Source organism: Maylandia zebra, linkage group LG17 (genome assembly GCF_041146795.1).
Source record: "Maylandia zebra isolate NMK-2024a linkage group LG17, Mzebra_GT3a, whole genome shotgun sequence".
Classification (NCBI taxonomy): domain Eukaryota; kingdom Metazoa; phylum Chordata; class Actinopteri; order Cichliformes; family Cichlidae; genus Maylandia; species Maylandia zebra.
In genome coordinates, this window is record NC_135183.1 from 37,614,531 (window position 1) to 37,640,443 (window position 25,913).

The 25,913-nt window shown below is 41.8% G+C and overlaps 2 protein-coding genes across 3 annotated transcripts in view; one reads left to right on the forward strand and one right to left on the reverse strand.

Moving 5' to 3' along the window:
• syn3 (synapsin III) overlaps window positions 1-25,913 on the forward strand; it is a 136,755-nt gene that overhangs the window by 64,659 nt on the left and 46,183 nt on the right. The gene's annotated exons all lie outside the window — the stretch shown is intronic.
• Window positions 10-18,704, reverse strand: LOC101480304 (metalloproteinase inhibitor 3). The gene is made up of 5 exons (XM_004553861.6): window positions 18,256-18,704; window positions 8,404-8,486; window positions 6,519-6,630; window positions 4,238-4,359; window positions 10-2,304 (listed from the first exon to the last, which is right to left on the reverse strand). Exons 1-5 carry the CDS (start codon window positions 18,593-18,595, stop codon window positions 2,107-2,109), a joined length of 855 nt encoding a protein of 284 aa, XP_004553918.1. The 5' UTR covers window positions 18,596-18,704; the 3' UTR covers window positions 10-2,106.

The window sequence follows — 25,913 nt, forward strand, 5'->3', positions numbered from 1 at the left end:
TCCTGTGGAGCATTTTTCAGTAAGTCTTTATTATAAAAATATAAAACACAGAAATTAAGTCAAACATTTCTACAACCCCAACAAGGAAATATCCCCAACCCACATAATTCATAAATCAGTGTTTACACACAGACTGTACACAGCTTCCTTGATTGGATTTTTTTTCCTTTTGACTGATTTCTGTGTTAAGCAGATAGTATATTTACATAAACATGAACCACAGAAATAATGACACAGAAATGCCACAGCTGGAGGAAGAGCTCATTATGTATGGAGGTGAAGAACGATAAACTAAATACTGCTGAAAGATTCAGTCATAAAAAAAAAAAAAAAGAAAAAAAAAAGTGAGCTCCCGGCTAACCTTCGCTCAAAATGCTGTTTAAAAAAAAACAAATAAGAGAAAATATAGAATTTCGTAGAAACTAAAGGGATTAAAAAAAAAAAAAAAAAAAAAAAAAAAAAAGTGACACAGATAACCAGAAATGGACCATAAATGAAACACAACCTAGTTAGCCTAGCTTCACATAGTCTGGAAATAGCACAGCTAGCATAACCATCTCAACATATGAAACATACACAGTAGTGTTTGAACGAATTTTAAACCACCGTAGTTTGTCCTTCCTCTCTACTATGCTATGCGAGGCAGTTTACAGTATCCTGCTTTAAGCTGCCATAAACTAGGCTAAATCACTGCCAAAAATAGATGCATAATTAGCACAAACATGTCAGAGTGATATCAGTATTCTTTTAGCAAACCAACAGTTTCTGTGCTTGGCGCTCTCTTAGCATAAATTACGAATGGGCTCTTCCTCTTTGTGAGGCCAGTCTGTGTCCGTTATTGGAATGGAATGAAGGGAAGTAAAAATAAGAGAAAACCCCAGACGGGAACAGGCGAACAAGAATGAATTTAGTGACAATATATTGTTACTTTCATTTATATATAATGTTCATCTCAAATAGTTAAATAAAAAAGATTGAATATACACTTACAAAATATGTCCTTCTCTGAAACCTCTGTTATAGTTTTAATTTTATCGGATTGGTAACGAGTACCAGCTTGGAGGGGTGGGGGGGATTATAATGAAGCCAAAAAAACCAAACTACCATAATAGTACCATAATGTTGAATTTGCTGATGCTGGTGCTTCATTTAATACACTGCAGTGAGTTCACGATATTATTTGGCCTGTTTTTCTTTTATGCACATATACCACATAGTATAACCCAATAAACATATAAATAAATGTAATAGAGGTTTCAGATGAGTTGATTTCTGTAGCTTATTTTATATACAGCAACAAATAAAATATCACCATCTCTGCAAGAAATCGGGCGCTTCCCCGCGCTGGCACTGTGTTACTTTTGTGAAGCAGTGCGCAACAGTCGCGTTAAAAAACAGGAAGCAGACTTACTACCATTATAAAGACGTGTGTGACAGTTCAAACTGAACATAACCGATACTTCACTGTGAAATATTGTCCATTTCACAAAGGGGTTTGAAGCCAAAATAGACGTGTATCGTTAACATATATAATATGTTGGCGCTGTTTCGGCCATGTTCGGTATATTGATAGCAACAAGCTAGCTTTACTCAGCAAATTTACAAAGGATCATCTTCGTAGTATACTTCGTCTGACACCTCCTGGCTTTTGCTTTAGAGACTTCTCCTCGTTCAAATGATCCTGACACTAGCTACTAGCTAAACTGCAGGTTGCTAATTGAAGCCAATGATACTGATGCTGTAAATAATACTTATGATTAAATCTTTTCAGAAGCTCTCAGTAGGTTGAGCGAGGTCTTACACTTTTTATTGGCCCTTTCTGTCTTTGTCACCGATGTCAACTTGGTGCAAAGGACGGAGTTTGTAGTACAAGGAAAAAGGAGCCACAGGACAAGCTGTACAAATAAAGGGAGGGTGGGGGGTATTATTTTCTATCAGAAGTGCTACAAACAGGCACTGTAATAGATTTGCTCTTTTTTTTCCTTTAAAAAGGGGGACATCACCCAGGCAGGTGAGCTCGAACAGTCCTGTAATACTCTAAACGTGACCAGGGATGGGACGGAGTTTGGGAGGCGGCAGCGAGTTTCAGTCAGAGGGCGTTTGTGTTCAGGGGTCAGTGGCATTGATGGTGGTTTTATCACGGGTGGTCATGCCTCGGTACCAGCTGCAGTAGCCCTCCTTCTGCTGGATGCAGGCGTAGTGCCGGGACTGGTAGCCGGGATAACCGAAGTGGGACAGCATGTCCGTCCATAAGCACTCGTTCTTGGAGGTCACGAAGCAGGGCAGGTAGTGGCAGGGCTTAATCTACAGAGAAAGGAGAAAAACCCGAGATGAAGCCTGACAAGCACTATCCCATGATTTGGCATGTTGCTAGAACATACATGATACTGAGTTATAACAGCTTTTTATTAGTGCTGTCAGCGTTAACCTCGTTAAAATGACGTTAACGCCATAACCACATTAACGTGGCAAATCTCCGTTAGCAAGTTAACGCGGATGGCCCCGTGCGTGGGGCTGCACGGCGTCAATGTGTTCGCGCGGTTAGCACGTTAATAAGTTAACGCCGTCATTTTAACGCTGACAGCACTACTTTTTATATTATAACTAAATATCATACCATAGCGCTAATTAGCTTAGCACTTATTAGCTTTGAAAGAAGAGGTTAAAAATGGCGGAAAATGGTTACACTAGTTGAGCTTGGATCTGGCTTCCTAGGTAGCATAGCAAAAAGACAAATAAGCAGATTTTGGCAGTATGAAAGATGTTCCCTGAATACTTAAACAATTTACCGACTGCGTTTTCTCAAATCCTAAAGTACTTTGAATTTACAGTATTTAGGTTTATTTATGGTTCATTATGAATTAGCTTTATGAGTGCTAAGAAAAATAGCTTGGATCTTCAAAAACACTTGACATGAAATACATGCTTGGTGAAACAAGCAAAACATGCATCTTTGCTCTACTGCCTTTCAGCGTTTGCTTTCAGGGATTTACTGCAGAAGATTTATTGATCTGATGGGACTGGGGGAAAAAAATGGCAGCTCTCTAAATAACTAAGCTCAAACCCAGTAAGTCTACACTGGCACGTGCTGCTTTGTGCGACGGAACGTTGACATCTTCCTGAAGCAGCGAGAGTTTTTTGTAGTTTGTCAAGGATTCAGTTCGATGTTAGCCTTTCGTGCGTCACCACTCCAGGTGCTCACACAAAAAGCAGCTTCACAGATGAATATACAGCCTGAAGTGACAGGAAGATTCACATAACTAACCGAGTCGTCACACTTATCTGGATATGAATTCAGCAGCAAATTCAATTAGTACATTAAAGGCCACGTTTGCCATTTTTGGCTGCTTTTGTTACTCAGGCCAAGAAAGTTCATCCTCCGTGGCTCAGAGATGTCTGACATAACTTCTCAGTTCGAGTGCTTCTAACGATCTGTAGAGAGTAATAAAACTGCCACGACATGCTTCTTCGCGCTCCAGTGCCGTAAGTCCTCATTTGTGAAGGAATGCGAAGGACAGAGGAGCTGGTTTTTTAAAACAGTGCAGTGATTTCTGTGTCTGCTTTGCGCTTAAGGGCCGTCACCATGACGCCTCAGCTGATTGATTGCCTCCTTCGATTGCCTCTGGGCTGCTGCCACGTACAATCTGAGCACAGTTTACTTGCTTTGGCCCGTATTGGGAACAAACAGGTCTCCCTGCTAATCCACTTATACTGATAGGGGCCCGGCGCGTTAGCAGATGTCCGCGGCGCCGCTGTACAGTAGGATGTTTGAGGCGTTTCGGCAGCTGCGCAGCAGCAAGCTACATGTGTGAGTCACATGAAATGGGAGGCTTGAGCTGATTCCAGACCTGTTACTTAATTCCCTGTGACAGTAGTAAAACTTGTTTTTTTCTCCATTTCTATCCCAGCTAAACATCCGTGATGAATAATAGTGGGAATTAGACACTTAAAAAGGAGCTCATATTTCAGTCTTGATAAAAAATAATCCGTTCAATGGCTTGCAGTAGAATTAATGATTGATTTGATTCTTCACACAGAGCCACCATAACTAAGTATACACATCCTTCCTCCTGTACTGTTTAAATCCTGTTATATTAATCAACTTTATAAGTGGTCATCCAGCAGGATAACATTTGGTTGCCTTTGCAAAAATGAGCAGCAGTAAGCTCCTCTTGAGCCTCGTCTTTCCTCATCTATCATATCCTTGTTGGGACAAAGGTTGCCTGTTGACACTCACCCTGCAGTTGCAGCCCAGCTGGTAGCGATGGTTGATGCCTTTCTTCTGCGACAGCGAGAGGCGCTCCCACCGCTCGTTCAGGTTGCACAGCCCCGTGTAAACCTTGCCGTCGTAGACTCGTCCTGTGGAAGCACAGGATATTTGGATGTCACTCTTAGATTGTGTTCTCACCTCTGTCTTTAAAACGGACTCTGGAGTCATGCAAACAGATGTGAGGATTTGGCGTTTTTCTTTGCCAGACACACACATGACAAACTGAATCTTCGACTTTGGACGAACCAACAGAACGACATTATCGACCTAATTCACAGAAATTTTAATATTTTCCAAGGCCTTAAGGAGCGTATTTACTTTGCTCTCTCTGGCGCCCAATAAAAGCATCTGTACTTGATTAATGTGTAAAGACCCACACATTAATCCCGACTCAGGTCACGATGCATGCATGCCACTTATTTTGTAATCGTTTCAATATAACACAGGATACTGTAGTCCCATCACTCAACCAGTCCAACTTATTTGCCCATGGTAAGACAATATCATACAGTAAGCCCATATTAAACCAGCACCTCTATTTCTGGATATCCAAATGTCAGCAGACATCTATTTTTAGTGCTGGACCATTTGCACCTTACGGACTCCCGAGACAGGTGCACAATGGCACACTGCATGTGCTCGGGAACGTTTCGATGTCATCAGTGTTGTCACCTCATGGGAATGTGACAGCTCACAAATATGTGCATCTTCGACCCCCAGTGCACCTCCCAATCGGCCTGCATCGTTGCACTGGGATTACTGGAGTCGCTTGCGGGTTTATTACATGGTGCAGAGTGTGCGACACGCACCTAAAATACTAATCGGGGTCAGCGCCCTTATGCTTGATCAAAAGAGATTTTTGCAGCTCACGCTGGAGGCCTCGGTGTGTTTAAATTGTTCTTAATACAATCCTAATTATATGGAGTTCTTTCTATAGATGCCCTGGCAGGAGCGAAAGACACTGATGTCCCCTCGCACCCGGACTGGGTAAACATAGCAGTCACTGCCCAGCAACGCCAGCTCGTTGGCTTGCACTGTGCGGTGCAGTTAGAGTATTTACAGGTCGGGACTTAGCGACAGTTATATACACCAAGCACAGCAGGGTCCAAAGTAAACTGCACCTCTGTTAGAAATAGCAACTCATAAAGTGCTTCTGCTGGAAAATGCCAGTCGCTTCCTGCTGGCTGCTAATTACGAGTTGTGTGTGTGAGAGGAAAAAACAAAACAAAACTGCAGTTTCTAGACGGCGAAGCTAAGGGAAATGAGTTTTAAGAGGGCCATTCCTTTGCCACCTTGCACGGTGGCAAACAGTAGGTTGTAATTAGTGGGAAACTTTGTGTGACAGGACAAACCAAGAAATCCTTGGGGAGGAGAAGTGTGTGTATCTTGCAGTGATGCTGGCTGGAAGGCCTCTGAATGTTTTCAGCACCCATTTGGTGATAAAATGGATTCAGTTTGGATTTAATCATGCCACAAGCTCAAAAAAGGATATATTGAGAAAGAGTGTTGCTAACAGTTACACGTCCTCTGAGACTGTCACATACAAGCAGTCGCTAAGTTTATGTTATTACGAAACAGACCGCGAGTGGTCAGTTATAACTTTCTCTGGTGCTATCACAAATGATTACCTGAAGCCATTTATCAGAAATGCCAAAGGCAGTAAAATCAAATAAAAACAGTTATTTTGGACAATCAAAGACCTTCACAATGAGGATATTTTGTAAAAGCAACTTTCAGCTCTTATCCCACCTCCATACCCTTTAAAAGGCCTGTTTGATGTTTGATGGCTGAGAGTTAAGTCAGAATTAGGTGCCAGTTACACTCGGGGTAAAGCTTTGGCACTTAGCTGTGAACATTCAACTCGGGGGAGGAGTCTTTGGAATGCACCAATTAATCTCCTCATGAAGACTCTGAGCCCCTCCCCCTACACACAGAGTGGAGCAGCCACTCCAGAATGCTTTTTAACCGAAAACTAATTTTAACCAAAACTTAATCATTGCTTGTTCCACTTACATTAAACTCGGCACTAAAAATGACTCTGAGGAGCAGACAGCCATCGAGCAAAGCTGGATAGCTTAGCTTAGAGTTTCCTTCATATAATTTGATTACGGTGACATTTTCTCCCTTAGCACAGATTTCTGTAAACGTTGCATAGCCTCGCTTTGAGAGGGTTTCTCACACTTAACATTGATTATTTCAACAGTCTGAGTAAAAATCAGTCAGAGCAACGCTCAAAACCACGGCTCACCTGTGATCAGGTACTGGTATTTGTTGATGTCAAACTTCACACCGCACAAACTCTCCGAGGCGTCTGTGTAAATGTGCTGCACATGCTGGACTTTTTCAAATCCTTTGTACATCTGTAAGACATGAGAATCAAACATGGAATTACACCCCCATGCTCTTTAAAAATAGGAAAGTGTAATGTTTCTGCACCATGGCACTCCATCTCTTCCTCAACCTCCACATATAAATAATGACGAATGGAAACAGCACACTGGCTTTATCAGATGACATTTCTTAAGGAGCGCCTCAGGGGAGAAGGAGTATTTGGCTCTGCCCTCAACCTAATCATAGATAACATAGCTACGTTGTGTAATATGCTTTCACTTTGATGGCGTTTTGGCAAGGTCACTGCTAAAATCCAGTCCTTCCATTCAGCTCAGTCATGTAGAGCCCGAAGTGAATGTTTGCTCTGAGAACTTTCTGGATTTTTCTTCCCCTGGCAGTGTAATCTATTTGTCTGGGAACAACAGGAAATCCCTGTTTAGATGCGGCGTTCTGAGAAAAGCAGAACAAACTGTTACTTAAGCCAGAAACTGTGGCACTTTGGGAAAGCCAAAGGCACAAGTCTCATAGGATCTGTTGAAATTTGAAAGGAATTGTGTAAGTTATTAGAGCAAAGCACTGTTTTCAGTACAAACCAGCAGACTGAAATACAAATAAATAAACCAAGAGGCTCAAAGGCCACGTCTAATTGCTGAGGATAATCCCAGAGTGGCACCTGCTATGCTTCGCCATCAACAGGCCACTTGATGTTTTTGTTACAACCTGGGATTTTACTGATGCATCGCATGACTCTACTGAAATATTTACACTCAGAGTGAGGAGTTTGGTTGAGCTCTAATGCCCGAAAGCCTGCTAATCCTCCAGCCTGGCTTCTATCTGAGCAGCAGGCCGATGTCAGCATCTGTCAGAAATATGCAGCGTTATGTAAGAATATAGAGGAAGTAAAGAATGAGCTTTCAGGGCAAGTATCCTGAAATGCTTTTCAGCTATTACACGGCAGCTGAGGGGGCGGAGAGACAGCATTGTAAGTAAAATGTAACAAGCCACGATATGAGAGCAAAGATTGGTCTTCAGTTGAAAAGATGCAGAAATTTTACAATTTATTTGCTTCAGATTAAAAAAAACAAAAACCTTAAATAAGTGACAACACTGGGGGAAAAGCCAATCTTTACTAATAATAATCAGCATATTTCTTTCCTGTAGTGTGACAAAAGAAAACTAGATAGGCAAGCCTCATATATACATGTATGTGTGGATATTTTCAGGCTATACAGGTAACGTCCCATGTCAGCAGATGTCATGGTTTCATGGAGCTCAGGATTAACTTGTCATCACTAGCTAGTACATATCATTAGCTAATAATAGCAAAATTCTTTTTCTCTGTTCATGAGAGCTAAAGAAAAATGTATATAAATCTTACATAGAGACCATTTTAGAATATTTAGATAGTTTGTGATTGGCTTAGTTTAGCAGAAGAACTGGAAACAACCAGCCATTTCTGTAAATGTCCAGTCAGTTGCTAATATGACTTTGAGTTAAATATGGCGCTGTAGTATAGTTAGCTATACTATAGCGGGAAAAAAACAAAACTTCGATATTGTTAAACTACTCTGTTATTTGTATAACATGTTATTTGATCCTGTTTTTGAAATGTAAACAAAAGCAAGATTAGATGTTTCGTTCCTTTTGGTCGTTTGCTAGGTGTCCTGGAAATCTCTTCTTGGTCATGTTATTGCACAAACACAGGGATTAAACTGAAACTTGCCATAAAAGGATTTTGCTTTCTGTAGCTTTGTATTTAACTCAGGCAAACAGCATCGGATTAAGCAGATGTTTGTTCTCACCTTCATTTGCTTGACAGTGTAGCGCATGGTTCCAAACGGTCCATCTCTCAGGAGCTTCTTGCCCACCACTTTAGCTCGAATCACTGTGAAGAGAGCACACAGGTGCATTCCTTTTAGCGTACAACTTTCCAAGCAAATAAACACATTGCTTCTGTTAAATGCCGTTTCAGGACCAGGTTGGCACCACAGTTAACCATTTATGCATTACTTCCATTTGCTGAGAAAGCCAATAGAGAAAAATCACTAAAGGAAAGAATGAGTTTGATACAGAAATGGAAGGAAAAGAGTCTGAACTAGAAAGACATGGATGTCTGCAAATAACTACTCTAGGGTGGGATTGGAAAAAAAAACATTCATGTTCACTGTTATTAACTTTTGACAATCTGAATACTAAATCTTCACATAATTAGGAAAAAGTGTGACTTTAAACAAAAACAGGGTCCCATCTTTGGGAGTACAGCTTGACAACGATCTTATCAGAGTGCAGGACCCTCATGTAAATGTTGGCGAGGTGAAAATGCTTAGCGGCAAGTTTGATTTGTTTGCTTTCACTTGTGTTGGCGTAAGGGGGCTTATTATGAAAGGCCAGGAACTGGGAGTGTACAAAACGAGTGATCATTTGAGCTGGTGCTTCAGCGCCTGCCTCGAGCTGCGGGCCCTGCATGAGCTTTCAGTCCCGCTCTGAAGTTCACCTGCTGCCCAAAGCCCAACAGCCACAGACACAACTAACACTGACTATGTTTGTTATCTTCTCCCTGTGGAATTTCCTTCCCAGATTCTTTGGGGTTTCACATTCCCCAGAAAGGGGGGAGAAAGAAATGAGGCATGTGGCATCTTCTGTTGGATTTCTGTTTGTCTAGCTGTCCTGCTAAAAGGCAAAAGGAAATTGGGCATAAAACTACAAGTCAAATAGGAAGCTATTACAGCATGGCCACCCAAAAGTGGTGACCACAGATTTATTTTAGTTATACGGTCCCCTATTTGAACCGAGACTTTATTTATGCAACACACCAAATCCTATTTTGAAGCAGTAAATTGAGCAATGCAGCCATCCAGGAGCCTCAAACAGATTTTGTGTTACTTTTCATTCATTTCAGTCTTCTTTAGTAGAAAGCGGTGGCATTTTGTTAACTGTCACTGTTAATGTCACCAAATAAAAGATTAAATCACATTAAATCGTAAATTAATAAAAAAAACAAAAAAACAAAAAAACATGGGTCACTCCTTCCAGATTCCAGCCCCTGCCTGCCCTCTACTTTCTGAACTTTTGCAATAACTTGGTGCACAGCATTTGATCCATTAACCTGTCAGCTCGCTCTATATGAACTCAGGAGCGCTGCTATGTGATCAACCTCTGCTAAATGCATCTAAATGCTGTCTGACAGACGTCTGCAGCTGCAATTACAACAGCACAGGAGCACAATTACACAGGAATGTGCAGATATAACTGGATACTTTTGCCTCATTTCAGTACACTGCCGCCATTATTTTCAAATGCCACCCGAAAACGCAGTTTCATTCTCTGCCCCGGCCTCAAAACCAACCCTCAGGACTAACAAATGTTTGTGTTTGACGAGTCACAGGTCAGCTGATTTAGCTGAAGTACATCCAGATAGGACCCCTTCGTTTTTCTTTAGACGAAGGCCACTAATTGGCCTGTGATAATAAGTGTGACGCACCAAAGACAGGATTTCCTCGAATTGACCTCCTCTGCATTCAGCAGTTATATTTGCAAATGACCGCAGAGTTGCCAGCTCACATATTTAAACCCATTTCTCACATTACCCTGGTTCATCTGGAAACTACAGGTATACTAAGTAGGTACTTTCTAAACTTCTTTTAGTGTTTTTGATTGACTCAAAGTTAGCAAACTATGCTAGCTAACCTAGCCTGGCTTCCAGGTCTAAAAAAGGAAGTCAACAGCACTTCCAGCCTTAAATGTGTATTCTTTTTAATGGCCAGCAGGAGGCGATCATCTGATTGCAAAATATAATTTGTATAAAAACATTTAGTTTATCAAAGCTAATATTTTAGTAAAACACTTTTCTTATTAGTTTATGGGGATCATCACCAGGTTCAATAAAACCTGAAGTTAGATTCAAATAAAGAACATAATTTACAAAATTACAGCCATCGTTTGTACGGTTAATGAGTGGAAGCTAGGTAACCTAGCTAAGAGTGATAATGATTGAGAAAAAAAAAAAAAGTTTGGCTTTAACAACTTTTGAACTAAACCAAGTAAAATAACACGTGTAATAGTTTTGTTACAAAAATGTATTTTAATATCAGTCATGTATTACCTGGCTGAAGGTTCACTCCATCTTGTGAGGTAAATATATTAACTATTACACCATAGCCATGTCTGTCATGTTAAGTTTAGGTTAGCGAAACCTAACCCGGGCTTATGCAGTGTTCTTGCTATTGGAACTGTCAGTGACGAGTGAGGAGGAGGAGTCTTTCCCTGTGGTTGTCACTGCAACTGCAAGTGTAACTAAAATATGTATGAAGAAAATTTTGATCTGGAAGCACCCTCATGAGAAGAAATTAATCTCTTTGCGCAACAAAAGCAGTAGGCTAGGCCCAGAAAGGAAAGAAAGTTGACCTCAAGTAGTTCACCAACCTATTGTTATTCAAAACAGGCTATAACCCCCCACCCTCTTCCGCCACTACCTCCCCTCAGAACACTTTCCTTGTGACGCACAGGGATTCATCTTCTGCTGAAGACCTGACACACATTTTCAACAGTGGGAGTCTTTTTGTCATAAGAGAGGTAAACAGGAAATAACCTGAAAAAAAAAGAAGAAAAAAAAAAAAATCCCCCTCCACTCTCTTGCCTGAAGCAGGCAATTACACAAGCATGGATGCAAATGCTAAGTCTTAAGGTGAGCGTGTAATTTAGTTAAACATTTAGCCAGCCTACGTACAATGTGGCAAACTGCAAGCATGGCAAGAATAAGGCTAGTCGTTTGAGTGTGTCTGTGGATGTGTGAGGGAGAGGAGGAAAGCAAGGCACGGGGCGCGTGACGCCGATTTTGGTATGCAGAAAGTTGTCCAAGCTTGAGGAGGCGAGTAGGAGGAAGAGGAATTCTCAGGACGACACACTACCACGCTCAAAAATAAACACTGAAACCGAATCCCCAATGCAGAGCTTTATGTCAGGTGAAAAACACTGGCGCAGAGAGCATGCAGCGCTCGCTCACATGCCAAATGGAGGGAAGCTTATGAAGCACAGGGATTTTTCTTTCCTATCACTCTGATACCATGATGGTCGATTTCTGCCAAATCGAATATAAGAACCTAACAGTCTTTAAATTTGGCTTAAATGTGCTCAAACGTAGCAGACTTCTTAAAAAGTACCCAACTGTAATGTCAGTCACCAAGCTTCTAGCTAATATTTAAGCTAAGTGAATACCAACACACAGCTGGTAATGCCAGACAAAGCAAAGTGCAGTGCATGAAAATGAAAATCCATTTAACTGCCTGTGAATTCAACTTCTTATTCACCAAATTAGAAAGTTGATTTCCCTTCATTAGAGGCTCCTGCGGGATCGAGCGACAGGAACCTTGAACCAACTACTCGTTTTAATGTTGCCGTCACGCTAGCAGACCTCAAAAATGCTAGTTGCCAGAGTTAAAATTGGTACCCTTTTGCACACTTTGGCCAAAGTATCTAAAACACAGCATCGTGCTCTACAATGAAACCTTGTATCTAAATTAGGGAGTATGCTGAGAAAGCTCTGGGAAAGGCAGTCACAACCCAACACTGGGTGCTATCTGTGCATCGTACTACCTTTGCACCTGCTTTGCATTTTCCTCTTCTTGCTTTTTATCTTTGCCACTCACCGACTTGCTGTTACTCACTCAAATCACCAGCTGCCTTTCACCTTTTTACCTGTTCGACTGCAAGTGTTGCGTAAATCTTGGTAACACTGACAGTTAGAGGTCAGTACAGATCAAACAGTACTTGTTACTATTCTTTCAAGTTCGCTAACCTTTAATAAACATACTGAAGCTGAATAAATGACAGTTTTTTGGTTTATTCTTCATTGTGTTTTCATGTATGAGTGTTGTACCATTGTGCGTCGCCCCTGTATTGGCCTCTTGTTTTGGAACAGTTAACCTCTGGGTGGCTGTGTGGTCATTAGAAGGGAAGGGCGGGCTGGACATTCGATACGCCTGGCTCAGGGGACGAACATCCCAAGCTTGTATGGAATCCAGACTCTTTGACATCTCCTCGAATTTTAACTCACTTGAGGAAAAGTATAAAAATCTGATCCAAGCTTACATAATTCAACAGTGGGGGGAGAGAGCAGATGCTGCTAAAGGGAGTAGCTATTTACCTGAATGCTACATAACTCATTAATAGGAGGATGAGGTCACAAAGCTCAATGCCATGCATCGCTCTAAACCCACTATGCTTTGCTTGTTTCACTAAGCTCCTCTATGGATAGCAAACATCCACAGTGGGGCAGGATCCTTTCTTTCAATGGCCTGATCCCCAATCCCAAACCGAGCATAAACGCATATCACGCTAATCCTCAGCATGTAAAAGTTTGCTCCTGTCACCTCCAAGCATTTTGGGAATGAGCGGCATTACGAAGCAATATTGAATTTCATGGTCAAAGCTTACTCCCAGACCTCTAATCTTGCTTCGGGAGGGCTTTGGAAAAACAAGTGCTGCACATTTCCTCCTTGTGAATGGGCTGCTTTAACCCAGCTGCCTAGTAGAGGCCAACAAGGTCTTTGCATAAGGCAGCAGCCAGGTCATTGCCCAGTGCTCAGGTATGTAGCAGGGGAAAAAAAGAAAACAACAAAAAACAACCAGCTACAACTCTGCCAACTCTAACAGTAGGCAGTACATTTTGGGCCTTTCTATCACATGACCACAGAATAAAGTCCAACACAGACAGGAAACTGCAGCACATGCATGCTTTTGTATGTCACAGTTTTAGATTTGTCAAGTAAAAAGGAGACATTCTGCAATAACCTAATTTTCAACCCCTTTAACCTAATTGTGATTCATCCAGTGGAGTGCCTGCGGGTGATTGTGGGTCAGGGCCAAGAAACCAAGAGGGAAAATGCTTTGAACTCCACTGATGGTCTTAAATTTGGAAGATACAGGCTTTGATGTTGACGTTGAGAATTATAGCCCTTCTCTCCTGTCAAATGAGCATTTCAACCCTATGCCGTGTTGTTTTCCACGTCTCCGAGTCCAGCGAAGAAAGCAGGAAAGCAGGTTTCAGTTTGAGTTGACAAAAAGAAAAAAAAGACATTCAGCCTAAAACAACAACAATAAAAAGATCTCTACACCAGTTATACAGTTAAATTGTCCATGATTTGGTAATTGCACATGCTGGGAGGCTACACTTGACCCAGAATATCCTGTGAGCATGTGACCTTTTAGTGTTTCTGAAGCGCTTCTCATCGAGGGACTGGAGGTGCGCAAGCAAACCGCAAGCATTCAAAGCACAACCCAAGCTAAGCCCAGGGCCTTGGAAATGGGATTTGTGGGGCTCACAACTGATCGCTGGCCCCCATTGAAGTCAGTCCCAGATTCTACACTGCAAGTCTCATGGGGTGCCAACACCACAAGCTATCCAAAAGATCTGAAGGACTGTGAAAGGCATCGCTTGAGCGTTTGTCAAACGGGGTCACTTGGCTGAAGACACACCCACAGGCTCTGTGATCAGTCCCCACCAAAGAAAAAACGGCCATTTTGGGGCTGTAATGTCACAGTTTCTGTTATCTCCCCTTATAAACAGTGGGATCCTCTAAAGTATGACAGGCTAAACCTGCACCACCTCCTCCTCCTCTAAGATGCTGCAGAGGATTCACCAAACCATCATTGTGAGTTGCTGCCCACGTCAGAGCTAAATGAAGTGACTTCCACCTACAGAGGCACGCTGGTTCTGTCCTCGGAATCTGAGCAAAGAGAAGCCTCCTTTTCACAGGCAAGTCTGGCAAAGCCTTAGGAAAAGCAAAGTCTTGTGGAGCGATTATGACACTCTGAGACTGGAAAAAGGAAACTGCAAATGAAATGGCATTTTTAAAGTTACACCGTGTCCTCGATGTGACGTTTTTCTTGCTGCCAAGGGGTAATAAAAATATGTGAACTGAACAGGATGTCAATCGACGAGAGAAAAGCAGGTTTATGAGAGCTGCTGGATTCTGGAAATATGAGCTTTATTATTGTTTATTGATGGTGATCCATATGCTAAATCGTTAAGGTTAACAGAGCATTTCAATGGGAAAATCTACTTTCAGAGTTAGCTGACACCACTAGCTTTGTGCCGGTATGAATACCATGCTGTACATTGAAGATAACCAACGCTAAAGCTTCAAGCTTAGCAATTTAGGCGTTGCTACCTTGATGTTTTGAAACGTGATGTAATGCCTCCAGGCTCATCCTAAACCAAATCCTCCTCTGAGACTAATGGGGACCTCAGACCCCCCAGTACACCTCTACAGAGTTGGATGCTTTATAAGAGTCAGAGGAGTCACCGCCTGCTGGCTGCTGAAGAGAATGCAAGTTCAAGGCACTTAAGCCTTTAAAGTATGAACTAGAGATGGCACGATACCACTTTTTTATGTCCGATACCGATACCGATATCATAAATTTGGATATCTGCCGATACCGATATGAATCCGATATAGTGTTTTTTAATCAACAAAACTGTTTTTTAAATATCTTGCTGCATTTTGTATAAGTTCATACTCAAGTTTAAAACAACAACAACTACACTAAAGCTATTCTGTTATACCTGTATGCAAAAAAAAAAAAAAATTTCATAGTTCAGCAATACTGATCAATCTAATAAACTTAAACCTACACCATCCTCCCTATTCTGGTATTTTAAAGAGTACTTGGTGTAAATATTAAGCAACCTAACTAATAGGGTTCCAACTCCCAGCAACAAAAATAAATAAATAAAAAATAGGGAACCACCCCTCACGCTCCACCTCATGATGCTTAATCGACGTAATCAACCTTAATTTGATGCAGTGTGAAAAAAAAATGCACAGAAATCAATTATTTTTCAAGAAATATTAAATAGATTCAACATCTTTCTTCAACAAAATTGCAGACAGCACAGATGGTACCTTCCCAAAGGAAAAAGTACTATAGCTTACTAGGGTATATATATTAGACTTAATAGTCACTATATACAGTAATTGACGTCTATTCATTTTACATCAAATTAAAACTTTGGGTGTCAGATAATTATTTATTAAAAGCTAGACATTTTAAATGAGAATAAGAAAGAAAAGTATGTCTTTGTGCCCCCTTTTCCCTGTTCATGCCCTATCGGCCCCCCTGGCTAAACTTTGCTAGATCCGCCCCTGCACAGTTACCAGCGTCAGCTACGTAGAAAAAGATCCTGGTGTAGAAAGTAATATTAAATACATTCTAACAACAGCTTATCAAGCTTAAACGTGCTGCTGTTGTTCAGCCGCTGGTTTCCTCTTTCTGGTGCAAAGTGGGCCAAAAACAAACCAGAGTCACGGACTCGCGACAGAAAAACCGATCAGCTGATTTAAGCAGTTTCATGATTGAAGTAGCAGCAAGAAGAGGCAGTCGCTTGTTAAGCTTAAAGCAGGAATGCTTTACAAACATTCAGAGATGGACTTACACACTTGCTTTACTTCTCTCGGGATAACTTTGTCGGAGATGAAATGCCGGGTTGCTAGCGAAGCTCCAAATGCTATCCAGACCACCGACAGGTCCCGCATGCCACAGCCGCTCTATCACGTGATGCATACTGCTCCGACGTGCTAACGTTCTGAGGTGAGTTACGGCGTGTTGCAAGTTTTGTGAGGTGCTTTCGTGATATTTAATGGATCGGATTACATTTTTTTATTTTTCTCCGATATCCGATCCAGTAATTTAGGTCAGTATCGGACCGATACCGATACGTAATATCGGATCGGTCCATCTCTAGTATGAACCATCAAATAATTGCCAAAAAATAAAATCTAACAAAATTACAAATACACCTGTATATTAATTTGGATATATGAGTTTTAGTTTGTGTCATATTTGTTACATACAGCTTTGTTATACTATTTATTGCTTAAATATATATTGTGAACTTAATTGTTTCAGGTTGGGGTGTGTGTTCAAAAATGAAATCACACTGATGATGTAGAAGTCTCAAAAAGTCATGTATCAAATATGGTACACTTTGCATTGCAGGTGTATTATTGAATTCTGACCAATAAGCTGTGTCCATCTTTTATCTACAGTTTATGTTCACTACCTTCAAGTTAGTTCGCTTAGCTTAACTTAGCATAAAGACAATGAAAAAAGGAGGAACCAGCCAGCCTGGTTATGTCCAAAGACTCAGCTATAATTATAAAGTTGAATAAATAATGTCTTCTTTGCTTAATTCATACAAAAGCTTTGGCTGCAGACATCTAAATGTAGTCAAAAGGGCACTTTTAGGAAGTCTGCTTCACCTTTAAGAATAATGGGTATCATTTGTGCAGTAAATTATGATTTGGTGTGTGTATTTAACATGAAGAAGTCTCCAGTTTCATTAAGATTTTAAGGCATCAGTAACTAATGTTCTCTATAATCGTTTTCAGCCTCTACTGGTTACTAGTAGCAAGTACAAGATCATTAACAATGATGTCAGAGTGTGTTCATGTGAATTAGCTGACAGTAGGTGTTAGGGCAAACACGTGGGTTTACACACATGGTAGCTGTGTGTGTGTGTGTGTGTGTGTGTGTGTGTGTGTGTGTGTGTGTGTGTGTGTGTGTGTGTGTGTGTGTGTGTTCTGAACTGAGAGATTATTGTTTGAGCTCAGGCTAAGGATTTTAGAGTGCCTCATGACGGTTCACACATTTTCAGGTCAAATGAGATTAAAACAAAATATCGGCTCCAGTCAGAAACCCAAATGCGAGTCTGCGCTCCTCGTCTGCAATAAAAACCGCCTTTCTGTCCCATCTGAAACACTTCAGCCCTCTCTCCCCCTACAGCAGAGATCAAATGATCCTCGGGTCTTTACTGGTGTTATCCAACCACAGAGGTCAGGTTGGACCGGCGTTCCAGGCTAAGCCAGATCCTAAATTCATATTATTCTGGGCAGTCAGAGAAAGCACACCCAGGCCAGTAAAACAAGCCATGTACACCTCGACCCTCCACTGCTGCTTTATCAACCCGAGGCCGGGGGTACTGAGCCACTCAACACAGAAATACCAGAGCGTGCAGATAAATAAACAGTATTTGAAACATGTAAACTCACTGTGGGTCTTGTTTTCAACTGGTTCCAATTCACACCAATCAAAGCACATTCCCCCTCACCCACCCATCCTCCCACCAGAGCACAGCTTTGGGAAGAATGTGCAGACATTTGTGTCCCGAGCAAAAGCGGAATATTTGAAGTAAATTAAAAGTCAAACAGTTTTCTGACACACAGACACGCACAGAGCAACAACATTCAATCATCTGTGTGGGGAAGCCTGCTAAGGATCATCAAGGCAGATGCTGGAGGAGAACTCTGCACTCGCTCCGATTTAAACAGGTGGGACCACGAGGTGAATTGAATCAGGTGATTCTTATACTCAGGTCCTCAAGCGTCTTCATCAGTTTGGGACATTTTAAGCTCTCTCACTTTAATCAGCATCCTGCACTGACCAAAAACTACCAGAGTTTATTAAAAATGTCCAATTCACAGTGAGAGATCCGCATGCGAAAACCCAGAAAGGACGGGAAGGAACCAGTTTTTTCACGCTCCTGTGACAAGCAAAGCTTTTATTTTAACATCTGACCTCCGTGCAGTGGTTAGAATAAAGTCACACTAATTTTCATGAGTATGAGAGGGGGAAAAAAAAAAATCGGGGTTACCCACCTATGTCGGAGTTGCAGAAGGCGTCTTGGGGGTGCGTGAGAGCGCACGAGCAGCCCTCCGTCAGCTGGTTAACATGCAGGGTGCTGAAGATAAACAGCAGGCTGACCAGGTACACTGAGTGCATTTCTCCAAACTTTCTCACTCCCTCTCTGGAATAAAACTGTCCGACTAAGTCCGCTGAATCACCACCACACGCTGGCTGCTGCTTCAGTAAGTAGTCAGTAGATGTAGCAGGTTCTGCGAGTACCGTCCACGTCTGTAGTGCTGCTCGTCTGTCACAGCTCGCTTCTCTCTGCTCGAGCGTTTCTCCCTGATCCCGCGGAGGAGCACACGCGCACATATAAGCGCGCGACGAAAGGTTCACGCCCCTCCCTCTTCAGAGCTCGCAACCAGTGCGGCCAATCACACGCTATTAGGAATAGCAGACACGATGACATACTGGAACATTTCCTCCTCTTCATCTTATTTTCCCATACAGACCTAAATATAATAAAAACAACAATAATAATACAGAAACATAAAGTAGAGAATGAGATGTTAGCTAAAAAAATATGCGTGCAACTGTTTGATGTTGATCACAGAAGGGAAAGTGGGGTGAGATAAGTGAAGCTCAACTAGTAAAAATGTCGTCTAGCGTCATGTTCATTACAAACAGGATTTAGTTATGTAATAACTAATGAAAGACATGTAGATAGCCAGTATGAACTCACATGTCATACTGGTACATAAAAAAAACAAACAATTAACACAGTTTCTAAGTAGAAATGAGCAACTAATGAATTTAAAGAGTTGTTTATCAAATCTCATTCACTAGATTAATTCCAGAAATACTTTCTCCCCCTCTCCTCACCCCCTTCTGACTGCAAGAAGAATAACTAAATAATGAACAATGTCTCCTTTATTCTTTTGTTTCCTTTTTGCTCATTTCTCACCGAGGAGCCTCACTTAGTCATCCTGCCCACCCTCTGACGCCCCCTTTAATTACTAATGCTGAGTAATAGCAAACACAGTCTGCAGCGGCAATCCGAGGCAACCAGATGACTCTTCATCTCTGCACAGTAAAATCAACAGATGTGAGGGCAGAGAAAGCCACTCTCTTCTTTTTTCTCTCCCTCTTTAAGGTTGATCATCACTGTGCTTGAAGATTCATGTGGACCTGTGGATAGCTTCACTTTGTTTTGCAAAGGCTTTACTCAAGCCACCTGTTAGGCACATTCAGTTATATTAGCCAGTTAAAGCCTCTTTCCTCTCCCTCCTGACTGCTTCACAGATCCGCTGCTCTGTCGCCACCGGGGCTTATCTGCTGAGAGACTGAGCGAGCTATGTTAAGTGTTCACGCTGCTCGTGGTTACATAAGCGCGGCACAAATAATCATGTCGGGGAACTCTGACCCTAGATGGGCCTTCATTAATGGTTATCACGCTTTAAAGAGACATCGCAGGCACACCAAGGCTTAATTTTGTAATTAGCAGGGTACTGATAAGCATGTGAAATTTCAGTTTTAAACTTTTAATCATAAAATTTAAAGCTGACTGTTTGCCTTGTACATGTGGTCCCATTATGCTCATTTCTTGGATTCTGTTAGAGTAAATTTGCACAACTCTAAACTCTTTAAATGCTGTTTTAGCACCTCTTTAAGCCAGCTTACTTCTGATTGCCTGCCCCTGGCAAACTGAAGGTTTGAACAGCCAGTGGGGGCGGGCCTTGTGTAACTGCTACATTAAGGACATCCCATCTTTTTGACATCATGTAGATCAAAAAGTTGAGAAGTTGTTGGCAGCATCCATTGATTTTACTGCAGAGAGATTGCTTGTTCTTGGAAAAGCATATGCCAACTTTGAGAAAATTCAGTCATTTAAAGGCCACTTAATGGATGCTTTTGTTAGTGTGTCACACTCAGAAATACTAACAGGCTGAAATACTGCACAGGCACCTCAGGACTTTCTGTTTTATCCCTCACCCATGACTCGCATCAAGAACTCATCAAAAGAAGTCAGTGTTTGTTCAGCGGTACATTCAGGTGTAACGCGTCAACGCATTTCAGCCAGCAGGACATTAACCATCTGCGGAAATTCATTTTCACAGTGTGTTATCAGAGGTACAGCCTCATCCGATGGTCAACAGCAGCTACATTTCCAGCACACATTATTGAAAACACGTCAGCTGCGTAATTGTATTCAAGCACAGAAAATGCCCATGCTGTTAGTACTGTTAGTTCAGTCTCCGACCTCAAATCCAAGCCAAATTTATTGGCATCCCCTACTGAAGCAGTGAATCTGCATGTGTCATTTGTGGCTTTGGCGATGAAAACGGGAAGGTCCAGACTAGCAGGAAGTTAAGGCCGGCTGCAGAAAGGAGTGATTCACTTGGGCCAAATGACATATGACTTCATAGCAGTGGAACAGCTCTGCATTTCTAACATATTGTATAAGATAACAACATGAATCAGGGCCAAAGAATGCACAAACCTAATATGGTGATTATTGGCATAGACTGCTTTAAAATATAAATTGTCCTTAAAGTTGTCAGAAGTGATTGTCAGCTCAGAGCCAGTTGTGCCATACTATGAGAGGCTGAGGACTGACCATTTTCTTTTCTTTCTTTTTCTTCTTCTCAAGTCCCTCGAGTTTGTAGGTTCTCTGTCATCCAGGAAATGGTAGTCCTAAGTCAGGAACTCCAGGCCTCAAGGGCCGGTGTCCTGCAGGTTTTAGATTTCAACCTGGGTCAACACACCTGAACTAAATGAGTCATTCATTACCAGGCTTCTCTAGAATTCAAGACATGTTGAGGAGGTCATTTAGCCATTTAAATCAGCTGTGTTGGATCAAGGACACACCTAAAACCTACAGGACACCGTCGACACCTGTGTCCTAAGTGCTTGAAATTATGGCATCTGGACTAGAAGAGCACAAATCACAACAGGTGTTTGCAACTGTTGAAAATTTCCACCAATAAGAAGGGAGCTTTTTCAGTAGGGCTTTACAGATAAAAATATACTAAGTGCTATTGTCTCTTTACACTCAATGAAAGAATAAAAATATACAAGTCATCGAATTTAATATGAAATACAGAACTGTGAGAGTCTATTCAACTGAATTAAATTCAGTTTTATTTATGTAGTGCTAAATCACAACAGGAGTCACCTAAAAGTGCTTTATATTGTAAATAATACAGAGAAAACCCCATCCATCAAGAACTCCCTCATGAGCACTTACATGGTGACAGTGGGAAGGAAAAACTCCTTTTAACAGAAAGAAACATCCAGCAGAGCCAGGCTCAGGGAGGGGCGGGGCCATCTGCAGTGACCGGTTGGCGGTGGTGTGCGGTGAACACACTCTCACGTTGTCATGACCATTTAAGTCGTGGCACACAGTGCTCACTGAGCCCATACAATGACTTTGGACTCCTGTCGGGCACCGTGACGTCATTCTGGGATTGATTGTCCCTTCTTTGTTTTGTCCTTGCAGAGTCGTCTGCAGATGTACGTATGATAAGAAGCTATAAATGAACTTGAATGAGCCCCGCCCTCCTCTTCCTTTTGGGTCTGTTTCTCTCACTCTAATCTGGGCAGAAAGCAACATGCAAACTTTGTCCTTTGGTTTCTGTCAACAGGAATTCTTGAAAATGTAGGAAGTTGCAGAGTGAATGTTTACGAGGGTGGCCGACGGAAGGCGGCTCGAAAATGAAAAGCGCAACACTTCACTGCAAAATATTTCTCGGAATGTAGCAAGCATCAAAAAAGTGATTTATTATGTGTAGCGCAGAGCATGTGAAGGTAAATTTTCCTTTTTGGAGTGAGCAGCTGAATAGAGAGAGCTGTTCACCATATGTGTGTGGGTTCAATGTGTCTTTTTGGCTTGAGACGCTCTCGCTGGATAGTCGAGAGAGTAAGACAGATGCGGTGGGGATGCTCGAGTTCAACAATAAGTTTATGTTTGAAGATTGTAGGTGCACTATTAAAAATGATAGGCCCATGCTATGCAAGCATCGTGTTCTACTTTAACTTTACTGTCAGAAATGGGACAAGATAAAACAGACGATGGCCTCCAGAATATTCTGGTTATGTGTGTCTCTCACAGTCTGTCACTGTGACTTGATCCATGCAACTGAAGGGAAAAAAACCCCTCAACACCCTCTGGAAATCATGCTGCTAAAAGTAGGCCAGCATCCTGTAAGAATAATGCAGAGCATAGTGCATTTCATCTGAAAAAGTCCAATTATAGAAAAAGGTTTGTTGTGAGGCTGGCCGTTCGCCGGGGGAGCAGACAACAGCTTTGTATACCGGAGGTCTTTAAGCCATGGTTGACAAAAGAGAACATAGTGGTGACTCAGAGGAAATACCTTTCATCCGACTGACAGGCCTCTAGAGAGGCACAGGAAGAGTTGGAACTTGAAAAGATAGCACCGCTGGGAGAGACGGTCGCCGAGGGACTGTATCCAGCCCTCACTCACCCGGCCCTGGTGTTCGGCTTACATGCCATTCCACTTAAATGGGACACACAGGATGATCTCTGCTCTGCAGCTCGACACTGTAAGGAGGACCGGCAGTGAAAGTTGTGACACGGCAGGCGCACTGGCCGTATTTCGCAGGAGGATTTGGGATCTTGCGGTTTGGCGAAGGATCTTTCTCCAACTCGCTGGGTGGCTGCGTGGACACAAAGGAAACACCTGTTGTCCAGTGAAACTCCACTGGGTGGTAAACTGAACCGCAGGTGGAGTGTGGTTATTAGGAAGGGACTGGAAGTTATTTCACACAGTTTACCCAAACCAGTGCAGTTGGTACAAGCAGATGCGTTATCACAGGCATTTAATGTTTCTATTTTCAAGTCAGCATTGACACTATAAAGTAAAAGTATTGTTTGGCTTGTAGGCATAAAGGAAAAGTCATCCAAAGGTTGCCAGTTTGAGGCCAGATGCACGTTATTCCTCCTATCTCACAGTTTCTGTTTTCTGTACTAAAAATTTCGAGGATTGATTTGCTTAGTTCTGTACAGGGTTATGCTTCAGGTTCACCAAACATGTAAGCCTTTGATGACTGCTCCTGGGTCAGATGTGCCACGGATTGTATGGAATGCATATTTATAGTGGTTACACCTGCAGCGCACGTTTGATGTGGAGCTGTCTGATTCACAGGCAGAGCAAGTTTGGTGAGCTTTTCTTCTGTATTCTGTGGTGTTTTCAGGTTTAAGAGTTGCTACACTGTTGCAAAACTGTGTAACAGGAGTGTGTTAACAACTACAGGTTTAAGTTACTAAGCAACCTCCAGCTCAGGGGTCAGTGGTTACTTTTCTCAAGGGGCCACATGGTAAACTGGGACTGTTGTAAACTGGGAGAGTTCCATGAAGAAGCTAAACTCAATTCTGCTGAATTCTAATTCGATCTTTTTAGAAACTGCTACTGATGAGGATGGATGTTACACTTAAGTGATGATATGAATGAAACAGGCATAGTCAAAGTGGTGATATTTTGTCACTATTTAATCAGCATTCCTGTTTTGTCCCCAGCCTAACTAGGCATGCAGTTAAGTCTGTGAACTTCCTGTACCTTTGACTGAGCGCGTTGCTGCCAGTTCCTCTGTAATCTTTAACTCTTTTGTTATCCCACATACAAAGATTAGTAACTGGGCTGTCTCGTGAGCAACACGGCTTTCATTATGTGCCAAGGAGAAAAATCCACGATTTCCTGGATCTGTCTTGTCTGTCAGTCTGGAGAGAGACACATTTTCAAAGCTTTCTTTTTTTCTCAGGGCATATTAACACAGCAGAGTACGCTCTTCCATAACACTCTTTGATGAACTTCTCACATTTGAGTCCTAATTTTCCATTGACCAAAGGTTTGGATGTAGTATGCAGGCAGTACAATGCTGAAATCTGTGCTAGCTGGTACTAGCAAGTTCAATGCACATGCTAGATTCAGGTGTTCAGTGTAGCCACAACATTAGAGTGTTGTTGCTCTAATGATGCATTTGATCCATCACAGTTCATTCTGCTCCAAGATCATGGCTTGAAGGTGGATGGCACTCTCAGTACTGAGATTTTTTTTCCCTGCTACCTTGGGGTGGAAAAGAAAGACGTTCCTTGCATCCACTTCTCAGGGTCCATCACTTCTAAAAAGTGACCTGCTAACTTTGTTAATTAACACCTTAATTTGTTAATTAACGTACAGCAGTGTTGCGATGGGCTGGTGACACCAACACACAAAAGCTAAAACAGGGCAGTACTGTAGGCATAGGAGTCACCAAACACACCACAATACAACTTTATCACAATACTTCACTCACAATATGATATTATTGGAACATTTTGCAATATGGGGAATAGTACAATAACACATATTATGATTTACCACATTTTTTAAACTGCAAATTATGTCCTCAAATGTAACATTGGCAGCTGTCGCTGTCTTATCCAGTAAGATAAAGACATCTCACCTCAGCATAACAACACTGTCACTAAAACCTGCCCTAAATGTTGCCATAAGATGGAGTCAGTCTGCTGTCTTTCCCTGTCTGTGATTGAGTGGGGTCAGTGGGGTCAAGTTGGCAATTACATGCAATCTTCTGATAATCTTAGTATTAGTAGTATTACCAGAATATTTATATTTATTTAATAAAATATTGACATTTTGGCTCCCCGTGTGGATACAATATCACAACACAAAACACTGGGATATTACACTTTATCAACTTTTACCCCCTTCCCCACAGTAAAACCTGAAAGATGCTGAAAGATGCTAAAACACTTTGTGCTGTAGAGCTGGCAAACAAAAATGAAGCAACGTAATAAATATTTAGCTGTTAGTCTTTATCTGCATTAATAAACTGTTTGTTTGTTTGTTTTAAAAAAGGCAAAATGCAGGTTGGTGATCTGCCCTTTTTTATCATTTAGCACTCCTGAAAATGCAAGAAATCGAATGCAGGCCTCTTTGCTGAACATAAAGGAGTAGTGGACTTAGACTGTGACCTTGCTTGCCTGATATTGTTCCAAATAAAGGAAGTGCAAGCCAGTTATTCTGTCTCTGTGTCTAGGAAAGTAGAGCAAACCAATAAATGGCTGTAAGGACACAAGTGATGTCATTGTTTCTCTGGTATGGAATGACGTTACTAGATAACCTTAGCTATCACTGTTGCTTTTATCTGAACAATAGAGTTTGAATAGTTGGAAATGAGCTCAGGGCTTGCTATCTGAAACCAGTCTGTACAAGTTTGATATTGGTGGCTGTTCACCTCCCCACTGTTGCAGCTGAATTTTACAAAATGACATGACGGCCTGATGTTGAGCTACTCAGCATGTTATCTTCACTGAATATTTGAGCAGATGCTCACTGGTTACCAACTCCAGCATGTCTGTCATTTGATGTGTAGTTAAGACATCAGAAGAAGAAACACAAACATGGCCCTGACCCATGATCCTGCTCACAATGGGACTCCCCCTACAATAAAATATGATGAACGGTCAGTAACTTCCTACTCAGGCAGGCCAAATGCAACCGCAGCACTCGCTGCTCAGACGCAGGCTCCCCTGCTGTACTGTACTGTACATATTTGGTGTGTGTGCGGTCAGGAAACCCCACAAAATGACTATGTTGTATTACGGCATGAGACAATGAGACACCAGGCCTAACCATAAACATGCGCATATGACAGCATGGAAATAGCT